This window comes from Furipterus horrens, unplaced genomic scaffold (genome assembly GCF_987537825.1).
Source record: "Furipterus horrens unplaced genomic scaffold, mFurHor1.1.pri manual_scaffold_2, whole genome shotgun sequence".
NCBI lineage: Eukaryota > Metazoa > Chordata > Mammalia > Chiroptera > Furipteridae > Furipterus > Furipterus horrens.
In genome coordinates, this window is record NW_028327172.1 from 1659321 (window position 1) to 1672779 (window position 13459).

Genomic DNA, 13459 nt, shown 5'->3' on the forward strand with positions numbered 1-13459 from the left:
GCCCAGCTCATCAGCAGGGCTGGGTCTTTAATATTTAAAGAGCTCCCCCGACATTTCAAGAACTCCCGGACACGATTTTCTGTGATGCGTGTGCCATCGGGACATCTGTCTTCTGTACCTAATAAAGTCGCCGGGTCCAGAATGAACTCCTCGGCATGGCTTTGAATCCGGGCTCACATATGGTTGGTAATTAGCTGGCTATCTCTTGGAGTTAAATGATTTTTTTCCCTCCCCCGTTCGCATCCATAATAGACGCGAACAGAGTTGGTATTGTCCCCTGTTGCGGGACATTCTGCGCCTGAATGAGCGGGGGCTGCTGTGCCGACGCGGATTTGCCATATGGTTGCGCGGAGCCGGGAAGAATGGGCCACTGTGTGCTCGCCCGGGATGCTACCGCTCAGGCCGTGCCAGCCGGGCGGAGCCAGGCGCCCGACGGCGCAGGAAGAGCCGGCGCCAGGGTCGTGGGCGCACCGCGGTGGCGCGCGACAGGTCGTGCGTAGGGACGGCGCCGGACGTGCGGGGCCTGCGCCCCGCGTGGGCGCACAAAGAGCGCGGGGACGCACTGACGGGCGCACCGTGGACCGACGCCCCGCGCCGCCTCGGGGCCCTGGCGCCCGTGCGGGCCGTGGCGGGGGCCGGCAGTGCGGCTGCAGCAGCCCCATTGTGAGGCCGCGAGACAATGGGCGGCCCGAGGAGGCACCTGCTCGCCTGAAAGGCCCATAAATCGCCGCCGCGTCCAGCTGCCTTTCCGCCCCTCCCCTCGGACCCGGGAGCCCAGCGCGGCCGCGCCGGTGGGGGAGGCTCCAGCCCGCCGGCCGCTGCGCGTCGCAGTCACCCTCGGGCAGGGCAGCCTGGCACCGCGGGGCGTTCCCTGCGCTCCCAGCACCCCGCTCCCAGAGTCCCTCAGTAGAGCCTTGCGCCCGGGGCCCCTGCCCCGTCGGATGGCCAGCGCCCTCCTGCACCGTGTGTCCTGCAGGACACCCAGGCGCCCAGGCGCTCTCTCGGGCTTGCCTTTGACCCAGATCCGTGGACTTCTGTTGTTACTGCTGCTGCTGTTTACGTTATTGGGAACTCTGGGAAGCGCCCTCCTGGGAGTACCAGGCTCCCCGCGCTCCCCCAGGGCCTGGGGAAAACAACCCCGCCTCTGCCCCCCATGGCTGCTGTGAGCTGCCCCATTTTGCGAACCTGAAGTCCTGACACAGCTGGGGACTTGCTAGCCCTTGAAGGCAGGAGCCGGTGCCCTTCCCTCCCCGTCCTGGCTGCCGGGCCCAGGCGTCACGTCCTGCCCGTTCCTGCCCACGGTCCCCTTAAGAGGCAGGGGTGAGGCCTCAGGCTGGGACACCCTGTGTCTCCCAAGATGTTCCTTTAAACACCTCTGGGGCCCTCAGCCTCCCTCCTTGGAGCGAGGAGGCCGTGGCTGAGGCAAACAGGAAGTGGCCAAGAGCTCCTGCAGGGGGCTGCCACCCCACGTGGGGTGTGCCCCGAGGCAGGGAAAGCTTGCCCTGAGGAGTGGCCCACGGAGTCAGTGCGCAGCCCTGGAGATGGGCCACCACGGGAGTAGAGGGCCAGTGTGGCCACCGGCCTTGGACAGGGCGCCGAGGCCCGGTCCTCCCACTGGGGCAGCGCGCTCCGTTGGCCAGACACCCTGGCTGGCTCTGCGTGGAGGGGGCAGGACATGGGCTTCGGGGCGTGTCCCTGGCAGTGTACTGCTTGGGGCATCTTCAGGTGCTGGTGCACAGATTCGGCTGGGGTTCCCTTCTGGGAGAAGGTCTGCATTCAGGTCCCAGGGCCTTGGCAAGGCCAGGCCTGTGGGGCGGCTGGCACAAGGGACCCTGACAAACACCATGGGCCCCAGCCTCCGGGGGGAGCTGGCAGGGTGGCGGGGTGCTAAACGTTGTCCCAGGCGCCGGGGCGGGAGGGGGGGTGCACATCTGGCCAGCCCCAAGCCTGCTCCTGGGGTCTTGCACTCCCACCGCCAGCTCTCTGTGCTGGGATTTAATCACCTTGAATTATCTAGTGCTATCTCTTATCTCCCCCTAATAAAGGGCCAGCATTTCCTGCTCCCCCTCCTCTCCCTGACATGGTGGAAGAATGTTTTCCCACTTCCTTTGATGTCCTTTACAAGTTCATCTCATTTCCTGCCGGGCATTTCTGACCTCGAGTGACTCCCACCAACCCGGCTGCGCAGGCCCCGCCCAGACGCCAGGGTCCCCGTCCCCCCCAGTGTGGCGACCCAGCCAGCTCAGGTTTCTCCCACCGGCCCCCTTTGTCCCAGGCCCCCTGGGGGGGAGCCCCAGCAGGCCCTGCACCCAGTTTCCCAAGGAGGGTCCTTGCTGCAACTCCAGGGGACCTGCCTCCCCAAGACCTGCCTTCTTCATCTTCCTGTTGCTCCCCTTGGGGAGGCTCACTTTGTTCATTTTGCCCCCTTGCTGGGCGGAGGCGTGAGGGGAGCCTGGGCCGCAGGGGCCTCGCCGGTGGGCATGGGAGCCCAGCAGAGCGGGGGGTGGAGTGGGCGTGGGGGCAGGGCTGCTCCCCCAACCTGGCTCCAGGAACCCCCAAAGTGGCAGGTGTGAAACCAAAGCGAACCCCTGCCATGAGCCACTGGGAAGAAAACAAAGCAGGAAAAAACAAGTCTCCTGAGAGAATTCAAACGCTCTGGTTTTCCCTTCCCCTCCCTCCCTCCTTCTCCCCCACCCCCTCCCGTGTCTGTCTGTCTGTCCCTCTCTCGCACACGGCTCTGGGCACCAGCAAAAGCTGTAAATGTCTCCACAGCACAGGCAGGACACGGGTTGCTGGGACCCAGACCCAGTCGCTGCCCCTTGGGGGCATGACAGGCCCCCCAGTGGCCTCCCGGCACGGGATCGCCATGGCTGAGGCAGATTTGTGCAGAAAACAGAGGAGACAGACCCTCGCCTTGTCTGAGCCCCAGCTGCAGCCCCCCACAACGACAGCCAGGCGATGGGGTGGCCGAACCTGTGGGTCACCCCTGCCCGTTGGGCATCCCTCGGGGAGTCAGGTGGCAGTGAGAACCCCCTCACGCCCCAGGAAGCCTCAATCAGGGGACACCAGGTGACCAGCACACTCACTCCTGGCCTCAGGCGGCCCGGCCCCGCCCCCGCCCACCGCTGACACTCCCTGTGGTCCCACCCAGTGCGGTTTCCATGACCGAGGGCCAAGTGCCTGCGGTTGGGGATCAACCCCATGTGACCATCAAAGCAGAAAGCCCCCAGAAATCCCAGATTGGGGGCTCCTTCCTTCAGATCTGCCCATTGAGGTCTTCCAAGCCTGGGCCCAGGAGGGCTTGGGGACCAGCAAGCACCAGGGCAGAAGGGCTGCTGAAGGCAGACTTAAGCCATGGGCAGCTTCACGGACTCAAAGGAACATTTGCTCCAGACAGGCTCAGAGGCTCCGCGACCCACCGTCCTTAGAGACGGGGGAGGACTCGGGCTTTGCTTCCCTCGCCATAGACTGGTCTGTGGCAGACCCCAGCAAGGACGGAAGTCTCGAATGGGAGATGATCAGGAAGACACCTCCTCTGACCCTGCTCCAAGTGACCCCAAAGAGGCGGAGCTGGTACAAACTCCCTCGTGGAGGCCATGCTCGCCACCGGTCAACCGCCCCAGCCTAAGGCCCTGCCCATGGACCCCAGTGGTCCTGAGGACAGCCTGCCTCCATCCCTGAGGCGGGGGCACTGGAGGTGGCCCCAGTCCATCACACCTGGGAAGTAGCTGCAGGCAGGTAGCTGTTTCCAGGGAAAGGGGGTGGTTGGTTTGTGGTCCCACACAGACCACAAAGGTGACCCCGTGTGCTCTTGGGGCCGGTCAGTTCCCTGCTGATGTGCGTCCTGCTATCTGCGTGTGATGGTTTGCATGTGGGACAGAACCGTTTTTATTACGACTGCAGTCACAAAAGGGGACTGGTGGCTCAAATGAGGTTCAGAAGCGTGGCCACATGTCCAGCAGCCGGACTCTGGGGTGCATGTGGAGTGTCCACGGCCTGCATGCCCCCCCACCACTCCCGTGTGGCATGCCACAGAGCTGCCAGAAGGAAGCGAGGCATTCCCTCCAGGGGCCACTATGCAAACGGGCACCCGGGGCTGGTGTCCTGGGCAGTGTCTCTTGTGAAACTTGGCGTGGCCGTGACATGGGGGCGGCGATGGTTTTGTGTCATTTCAAACAAAGCTCAGGGCCTTCCTGGGAAGCCGGCAGGTTCTCCTGGACCAGGGAGGGAGCACTTCCCGGACAGAGCTGACTGGCTGCCCTGAGGCGGGGGCCGCGAGGCACCTCCCAGACCAAGGCCCACTCGCACGGCAAGGACGGATCTGTCCGTGGGAGGGTCAGGGGTCTGAGATCGCCTTTAAAAATAATAAATAAAATAAAATAAAGGAAAATATAAACAACAGCAGTCGGAGGAGGGAAGCAGACAGACCAGATCGGGAGAGCGCGGCGCACGTCCACACGCAGCTGCCGATCGCCTGGGGCTCTGCTCTGCTCTGCTCTGCTGGCTTTGCCTTTCTTTGCCACGGCCCCTGAGAACTTTTTTTTAAAAGAGATACACAGGATCCTCTTGCTATTGCTGAGAAACATAAAAGCGGCTACAGGGTTAACAGAAACAGAAACTATGTATGTGTATATACGGCCCGTGTTGTGTAGGACAACATTCGCAGGGGACAGAAGGCGAAGGGCTGCCGGCCACGGGCCCTTGTCAGGCGTCACCATGGCGCCATCTCCGCGGCCCTGCCTCTCCGGCTCCTGGGGTTTGGTCTGCTCCGCACAGGAAGAGCTTGCCCCGTGGCCTTTCTGTGTGTCACTGAAAATCCGTGCTCGAGGAAGAAGGAGTTTGCTTTTAATTTAGGTCACAATTGCTGTGTGAGTTCTGGACTCAACTCCTGGGCACTGCCAGGGGGGGCGCGTGGCCAGACAGCCGCAGCTCTTAGGAAAGGCGAGCGGGGTCCCCTCCCTTGGATGCCGGTGGGCGGCGGCGGCTGCGCCCACCTTCCCAGGCCCAGAGCTTAGAGACCTCGCAGCTGGGTGGGAGCCAGCCGCCATGCCCTGAGGAAGCCCAAGCAGGCCGGTGGGGAAGCCACAGCGAAGGGGCTGAGGCCCCAGCTGGTGCGCCTGGGCCAACGTGGAGGTCCACGCCCGACCTCGCCCACCACCCTGACTGCCACCCTGCAGGCAGAGCCGAGCTCCAGGACTCGCAGCATCGCAGGCACAAACAAAGCCGCGGGTCCCCGGGGCGGTGCTGGCTGTGCGACAGCTCATCAGAACAGGGTTCTCCTGCCCCCAGAAAAGAACGTGGCAGCCGCAGCAGTCACCTGACTGTGCCCAGTGTGGAACACGACAGCTGTGGTCGCAACAGCCCCTGAGGACAAGGACCCACACCAGAGGGCTCTCAGGCACTGGCTAAGGAGGACTCACTCCTTCCTGATGTCACCAAGGCCCCCAGAGGCCACTTCCGTGTCTTATTTCAAGGAGCGTACTATCCCAGTGACATGATCGGTATCTTCACTACCCATGAGACACTCCCTCCCTTCAGGACCTAAAAAACATCATTCTTAGATTTCAGGGGAGCAGCAAGGGGGCCCAGCCGTGGGCGAACTGCTCAACCTGGGACTGGGACCCCACCCAAAGCGGGCAACTGTCCTCCTTCACCAAAGAACGCCATAAGACGGATCACTGCATGTGTGTGCACATGTGTGTCCATGTGTGCAGGTCCGTGCGTGTCCATGTTTGTGCGTACATGTCCAGGTCTGTGTGCATGTCCCTGTGCGTGTTGGCTTGTGTAGCAAGTGTCCCTGGGTCGCTGCCACGCAGGCTGGGAGAGGGAGGCGCTGAGCTGTGGCGCAGGTGAAACAAAGGTCTCAGTCGTCCCGCGGGGCCCCCGGAACCGGGATGGTCCCTCAGAGGTGTGCGCTCAGGACAAGGGCCCAGGCTTTGTCCCCCAAACCCGTGGCTCCTGGGGGTGGGCCCCCTATGGGAAGGCGTGGCCCTGCCCCCCTGGGAGCAAATCCTGGAGAACAGCCCTGCCCCACCCAGCAGCTTGCGCGGCTGGCCCACCCCGTGGCTGGTGCCCGTGAGCCTCACTGCCACAGCCCATGCCCGGACAGCCCAGCACATCGACGCCGTGACAGGTGAAGGAGAGGGGTAGGGGACGTGTGGCACTTTATTCGCTGGATGCTTGTCATGGCGCTGCTGCCTCAGGATGGTTAATCCCCACATGGGATGGGCATATGGCCGCCACAGCCACATGTGGCCAGAGTCCGGGTCCCTGTGTGTGGACCACGTGGGAAAAGCTCGCTTCCCCACGCTCTGCCCACAGCCCCTCGGCCTGAGGCTCCCTGCCTCATACACTAGACATGTTGGAAAGCCCACACGAACATGACAGCAGACAGAAGGCCACTGGAGAGGGCACGGGACCCTGCCACACCCTGCAAGGCCGGGCACCCAGGCCTTCAGTGTGCCGGGCTGGATGAGGCGCGCACGGCATGCTGACCGCGGCACTCAGAGAGGGGCTCTCTGCTCCCGGACGTGTGCCCTGGTGCCCAGGACACCTGGGAGCGTGGGTTGGAATCTTCAGAGAACGTATCTGTGTCAGCGCCGTCGGCTTTGTGCCGCGTAACAAAAACCCCCACGGCTCACCGAGACGCACAGCAGTCCCAGTGTGACAGTCCCACCCCTGCAACCAGGCTGCACCACGTGTCGCTGTCACTGTGAAGGGATAAAATGGTGACATCACACGCCAGCTCATGCAGCTCCTACCTGCTCAGCAGTGGCCTCCAGCACACCAACCACTCGTCAGCGGCCAGAGCCAGCCACGTGGCCACGTCTGATGACAATGGCAGGAGCTGTAGGACACACCGCAGGGCAAGGCACCAATATGACGCGCACAGAGCCCGCTGGACGGGACACTGACCGCACGGGGCCTGTGCACCCAGCCAGGTCACAGCCAGGGCCTGAGGTGAAGCACCCTTGTAACTGTTCACCTTTCATTACGCTCGTCCTCGTTGTGTCTGAATGGGAATGAGCTGCCTTTCCTTCCTTCAATTCCCCTAAAAACTGGTGGTCAGTGTGGCACACGCAGGAGGTGAGTTGGAAAACTTTGTGGGAACACCAAATGGAGCAGCCACCTGGGCGGGTCGTCACAGAAGTGAGTATGATCCGTAGAATACACAGCACCAGGAGGGAACTCATGCAGACTTGACTTAATCACGGACCTAATTTTTTTTTTTTTTTTTTTTAAAGAAACAGTCCCCTTGAGACAGCACAGGGGATGGCAGCTGGGCTGTGGGGCTGGGGACTTTGCCAGGGAGTGACCCTCGGCCATCTGCCCTGCATCTCCGAGCTCGCTGTCCTCGCCAGGGGCCCTAGCGTGGAGCGCTGGGGCACGGCGGGCAGGCCTCCCGCAGAGACTGAACCTGTACCCTGGGGTCCGCCGGGCCCGGCTGTGAGAGGAGATCCGGGCGAGGTGGCCTGAATTACAACATACGTGCATGAGAAAGGCTTCGACCCTCTCTCCTTCCCTTCCCTGCGGAGGCCTCCTCCACTCCCAGAACGGCCCACGTGAGTTCTTACACAAACAGACCCATCAGATGCACCCCCACCTCCACCCCACCCAGTCCATCAGCGCTCCCCACGGCCTGCAGAGAAAGCCCAGCCTTTGACTCCAGCCCATCAGACCCAGAAAGGTCCAGGAGACCAGGGAGTGGAAGAGGACAAGAAGTGGGGAGGTGTGACAGGCACCCACAAAAGGCACTCTGCACTGAGTAATGTTTAAGCCACGTGCAGCGCCAGCACCTGCCCCCATGCCAGGCCGGGGGTGGGGGCAGAGGCCCTGGGGTCCAGGGAGACCCCAGGCAGCACACCCCCCCCCCCCGATGGCTCTGCCACTCAGCCTGCCTCCCCCTCGGCCTTTGACCCGGGTCAGCGCCAGGCCACATCCCACTCTCACCCACCGGTGCCTAGTGCCCTGCCCGCCGCTGCCCAGGGCAGACCCTCCTCAGCCTCTGCCTGGCTGTCACTGCTCCGTCGGCTTACAGGCCACTGGCTCCGTATTCTGCCTCCCTGGCCGAGTCCACAGGAAGCTGCCTCTCGCTGCAGCCTCACACCATGCCAGGCACGCAGCTCCTGCTCAGGGACAGAAACACGCCATCCCGGCCCCGGACGGGCTCTCCCTGCAGCCTCAGCTACGCTCCCTGGGACCCGGCTCTCCTCCCCACCTTGTGCCCACCCTCCTAGGGGCAGGAGAGTGAGGTGCTTCGGGCTGCAGAGCCCGGCGGCCCCAGGCCAAAGCCCCTCAGCCCTGCCAAAGTCAGCAGCTCCTCCCTGGGCAGGTAACTCCCGCCATAGGCTCCTCCTGAGCCCAGCGGGGAACGTGGTGGGGGCCTCACTGGCAGGTCCTCATGGAAGAGGAACTGTGCTCAGCACTTGCCTGGCACAGAGTAGGGACCCAGCGCTGAAAGCCGTCATGGCTTCTTGTCATGGTTGTCACTGTCACCATCATTATTATCATCACTGTGGATTCCCAGTGGAGCGGGGGTCACACTGCGATGGGGGGCAGACCCACCCATGTGTGTGCTGGCTGCCAGGTGCTCCGGGGTTGGGCTGGGCCTGGGGACAGCAAGGAAAGGCCCTCCGCCCCCGACAGCAGGGTATGCACAGATGGGCAAAGGGCGGCCAGGTTACCCTCATCCAGGACATCCGAGGCAGGAAACTGAGGCCCACAGAGGCAAGGGAGAGCTTTCCCAGGCCATACGAGCCTAGAGTCACACGTGTGCTTTCTCCCTGTGGAGGGAGACCTCTTGGTAGCCCCTGGCAGCTCCGGCCTGGGAGGAAGCCTGCCCAAGGAAGGGCACTGATGCAGCCCTCACACCGCCTTGGAGAAAGCCACCCTTGAGACGCAGCTGAGCCAGAGGCGGGTGGGCCGCAGGCACCCCCAGGTCCCTGGTCTGGGGACCAGAGCTGTGAGCGGCAGAGCGAGGAGGATCCGGCTGCCCCGCCCGCCCTCGGGAAGAGGCCCATGCAGCCACTGTGCTCTGGACGGCAGGACGCCCACCCCTCTGGGTTCTGTCATCAGTAACACTCTGTAACGCAGGGAGGGGTCCACAGGCTCCCCTCTCCACCCCCACTGCCATCCTCCTCCTGTGGCTCAGAAGGCTCGTCCCGTCACACGGGGAGGGGGAGGGAGGGCAGGTCCGGGCCCCCAGGGGAGGCCTGAGCCGCAGTCAGGTCTGCGCAGGTCCGACTCCGCATTCCCGGTTTCGGCCTGGCTGATGCAGAGCTGAAGGGGGCAGGGGCCCCACTCTCACTGGCGGGGGGCGGGGGGGGCGGTGAGGGCGTCTCAGCATCTGGCCGCAGCTGGGCCTTGAGGCCAGGCGGTTTTAGGCAGTTGGGGTGGGTTAACTATGAGGCCACATGGGTCTCCAGAACGGACGGTGGAGCCCAGCCTTTGTCCCTCATGTGGGGAACAGCAGCCCCCAAACTGGCCACGCAGCGGGCGTGAGCTCTCTGCTTCTTCTGGCACCAGCGAAAGCGCCGCTGGCCCTCCGTGCTTTGCCATTTGACGTCACCCTTTCCATTGTAAGCCGCAGTTTGCCGAGGTTTATGTCAGCTTTTTTTTTTGTTTTTTTATGTCTCTCCTTTTTGACCAAAAGGGAGCACTTTGAAACCAGAAGGCCAGTGGGTGTCCGAGGTCCTGAAGTCCAAGGGTGGACGCAGCCTTGAGTTCTTCCACAGAAGACCCGAGGGAGCCCACTGGCTTCCCTTCACCCTCCCCTCCCCCTCCCTGCAGGCCTTTGGGCTGCCCCTCCCCCAACACAGGGCGAATAGGCCCTTGAACGCGTCAGGGGTCCGCAGACCCTGGAGCAGCTGGGGCTCCACTGTGTGTGAGTGAGTCCCTGAGGTGCCACCTCAGTCAGGAGAGGAGGGTCTGCATCAGACCAGCCCCTGCAGCTGCCCACCGGAGCCCCACTGGGGTTCCGTACAGGACCACTGGGTGTGGCCGTTCCCTTGGAGTCAGGGGCGCAATGAGCCATCTTGGGGCTCAGCCCGCATATGGAGTGTGTGTGTATGTGTGTGTGTGCCAAACGACGCGGAGCCAAGGCGGGGCCGCTCATCCCTAAATTAGGAGCCTGCAGCAGGTGGGCGCCAGCCAGCCCTGCCAGGAGACCGTCGCCCTCTTTTGGGGCTGCCCCCTGGGTGGCAATCTATCTCCCTAACACTGGGGCGGGGGGCGGGGGGGGAGGGGGTGCCGGGGCAGGGCCAGAGGGGGAAGCTGGAGTCAGCACAAGCACACACGGAGCTAAGTTGCAGCGTTTCTTTTGGCCTCTTTATTTAGAACCCGGCAGACGAGGGGCAGGGGAGTGGTGCAGACGGCTCAGGAACCATTTTAACAGTTGCCTTCAAGTTTAAAGTGACCCTAATAGTAAGAGACAGCGGAAGCGCGATAGACTGCAAGCTAGGTGGGCTGGTGCGGCAGGCAGGCGGCTACGGCTTGTGAGCGACCCCCTAGAGTCCGCTATAAAAATAAGTACATTTGTGGACAACCAGATGCGGGTGACGTGGCTTTGGCATAACCAATAACCGAGCTAACGCGTGGCAGAGCGGCCCACGCCTCGACATAAATAGAAAATATAAGTTAGTATAACTTTTTCACTTTTTGTACAAATATACAGGTTTTTCTCTTTTTTCCTTTTTTTTTCCGTTTTTTCATTTTTTTGCACTGAGTTCAGCAGAGATTAAACATTTTATATAAATGACTCTTAAAGCTTTACACCTTGGGACCAGTGTACTCCTCGTGCAGAATACATTTAAGATATAAAAGAGTTATTAATACATTGCACAGTTTTCAAACTTTTAAACACAAGACCGAACGCTGCTCGCTGGCAGCTGCCGCCGGTTGCTGCTACATGGACGGTCCCAGCCGAGGCCCAGCGCTCTTCTCTGTCCGCTGCCCAGCGGGCTCCCTCGGGGCTCTTTGGGTATGAGGCTGCGGAAGAGAAGCCCAGTGAGGTGCGGGGAGACCCCAGCGGCCGAAAGGGCCCCCGGGGCGCCCCCCGCCTCCGCGCCGCGCTCACCTCATCGCAGCCGCTTGCGCGGGGTTTGCTCCGGGGAGCCGACGGCCGGAGCGCCGCCTGGGGCGTTGCAGCCCGCAGGGACCTCGTTGGACGCCTTGGCCTCAGGCGCGGGTCTCTTGCGCTTCGCGAAGAAATCTGCGGGCGACAGCGCGCGCAGCCAGTCAGGGCGGGCCGGGCCGGAGTACCTAGGAGGGGGCCGGGAGGGGGCGCGGGCGGCTGGGGTGGGGGTGCCGTCCGCGCCCGCTCCAAGGTCCGCAGCGGGTCAGCTTTGTTTACGCCGTCGCGCAAAGTGCTGTGTAAGCATTTCCCCTTGTCCCCCAGCCAAGCCCCCCGGGGCTGCCGCGCGCACTTAACCCCCTCCGCGCCGCGATCGCCGCGCCCGGCCACGCCCGGGGAGGGACCTAAGTGGCCGGAGAAAGGACCGCGCTCCGAGAGCGCGCCCTCCCATCCCTCCCGCTTTAGCGCGTGGCACAACAACAGGGCGGGGACCGGGTGAAGGCGCAGCCGCGCCCTTTGCGCTGCGGGCCCCTGATTCCCACGGGAGTTGGGGCGGGAGGGGTCCCACCGAATCCCCCAAAGGCTGGGGGCCCGGCCAGCTGGACAAAGCGGGGCCGGACCCGGTCGGGGCGGGGCTGATAGAACTCACCAGAGATGAGAGGCCCGGGCAGCTTCTTCATCGCGGCGCCTCCGGCGGCGGCTCCAGTGGCGGCAGCGGCCGCGGCAGTGGCTGCAGTGGCCGCGGAGGTGGCGGCGGCCGCGGGCCCCGGCGCGGGGCGCCCCGAAACTCCCGAGTGCGGCGGCTCGGCCAGCGGCTCCTGGTTGTGCGGCGGCGGCCCCGCCTCCTGCTCAGCGCTCTCGGGCGGCGCCGCGGCCGCAGCCGGGGCCGGATCCACGGGCGGGTCGCTGTCAGGCGACGCCGGCGCCTCCTCCAGGCCGTCGAGGGGCTCGTCAGCCGGCGGCACGGGGGGCGGGCTCGCGCCCGCGCCTTCCGGGCGGGGCCGGGGCGCCAGGAGCAGGCGGCAGCGCCCCACCTGCACGGTCTCGCGGTAGAAGGCGGGCACGGACTCGCTGTCCACCTCGGTCCACTGCAGGCGACCGGGGCCCCGCAGCGGCATGTCCTGCTGGAAGTTGTAGTCCCAGCGGCGCTGGTCCTCGGCGGTCAGCTCGGCGAGGCGCATCTGCAGCTCGCGGCTCAGCTCCTCGTGGTCCACCGGCCCGAAGAGGCTGCGGCAGACGCTGCTGCGCGCCAACTGCGGGTAGGCGCGGCGGGAGACGAGGCGCTCCATTGCCAATTCGCTGCAGAGACACACGTCGGGCATGGGCAGGGGCGGCAAGGGCTGGGGAGCGGAGAGGGAGAGGAGGGGAGAGGAGGGCGGGGGCCGGGCGCAAGGGAGACCACGCGGAGTCGGAGGCGGCATTTGCAAGGGGACGCGGCGAGGGCGGGCGCCGCGGCTACCTGGCTGTCGGACCGTGGACGGCTCCCGAGTCTCGCTCGCTGAGTGTCGAGTGCTGGCGGCCGCGCCCCCTCGCTGCCTGTCCTCGATCGCTCGGTTGGCTCAGCCTGGCTGGCACCCACCGAGCGCAGAGCACTTGGCTGTGGAACGCCCAGCCCTCGCGCGACCCTTTATACACGAGGGTCCCACCCCCACGGCTCGCGGGCCCCGCCGCGATTAGCATAAAGTAGTATTTTCAGTTTCAACAACACGGCTTCGATTGGCCCGCGCCGGTCCCCCACCCGGCCGGTGGCCCGGCCCCCGCGCGCCGCCCATTGGCCGCGAGCACACACCCACCCGCGGCGGGCGGGGCGGGCGGGCGGATTGGCGGGGCCCAGGCGCGGGGCGGGCGGGCGGGGCGGGGCCCGAGTTAAAGGGAGCTGCGGGCGGTAACGTGACACCGCGGCGCCCCGCCCCCTCGCCCCATTTCCCCCCCCCCCACCCGCTCCCGCCCCCCGCGGGCTCCTTTGTCTGCCGGCGGGGGCTGTGCTGCCGCGAGGGCTCGGGCGCCCCCCTCCGCCGACTCGGCCTCCCTGGCGCGGCGGGCGACGGTCCCCGGAGGGCCCGGCGTCCGGCCAGCACCCACTCGCCCCTCGAGGGCGCCCGGCCCGCCGCCCGCGTTCGCCGTGGCTCTTCCCGCGCCGGCTGACGGGGCTTTAACCCGCCGCGGCCAGCTCGCCCCTGGCTGCAGCGAGCTGGGGTCTGCGGCTGCCCCCGCGCGGCCTGCTGCGCCCCCGAGCTGGTGTTCCTGGTGGGGCTCCGGCACCCGGAGACCTAACACACCTGTTGGCCCGAAGGCCCTCGAGCAGAAATCGGGGGGGCAGAGGGAACGGCGGCGACGTGCGGGACACTCGGGATTCGGGACCTCGGCGCCCGGAGCCCCTGGCGCCCC

General features: G+C 64.8%; 1 protein-coding gene across 2 annotated transcripts; it reads right to left on the bottom strand.

Annotated features, from left to right (window-relative positions):
* Window positions 1-10724: 10724 nt before the first annotated feature.
* Window positions 10725-12762, bottom strand: CDKN1C (cyclin dependent kinase inhibitor 1C). 2 transcript variants are annotated; one of them, XM_090267419.1, is made up of 4 exons: window positions 12531-12761; window positions 11721-12370; window positions 11075-11259; window positions 10725-10986 (listed from the first exon to the last, which is right to left on the bottom strand). In XM_090267419.1, exons 1-4 carry the CDS (start codon window positions 12749-12751, stop codon window positions 10903-10905), a joined length of 1140 nt encoding a protein of 379 aa, XP_090123545.1. In that variant the 5' UTR covers window positions 12752-12761; the 3' UTR covers window positions 10725-10902. The 2 variants fall into 2 exon arrangements, with proteins under 2 accessions (XP_090123545.1, XP_090123546.1); XM_090267420.1 differs by having other exon boundaries at window positions 10921-10986; window positions 11075-11209; window positions 12531-12762.
* Between the last annotated feature and the right edge of the window lie 697 nt (window positions 12763-13459).

Excerpts from the sequence above, each read along its gene's own strand:
- CDKN1C (XM_090267419.1), bottom strand. The coding sequence starts at position 12,751 with ATGCTAATCGCGGCGGGGCCCGCGAGCCGTGGGGGTGGGACCCTCGTG. Across the intron at positions 12,371-12,530 it reads GTCCACGGTCCGACAGCCAG|CGAATTGGCAATGGAGCGCC; the intron begins GTAGCCGCGGCG and ends GTGTCTCTGCAG. Across the intron at positions 10,987-11,074 it reads GCGCAAGCGGCTGCGATGAG|CCTCATACCCAAAGAGCCCC; the intron begins GTGAGCGCGGCG and ends TCTCTTCCGCAG.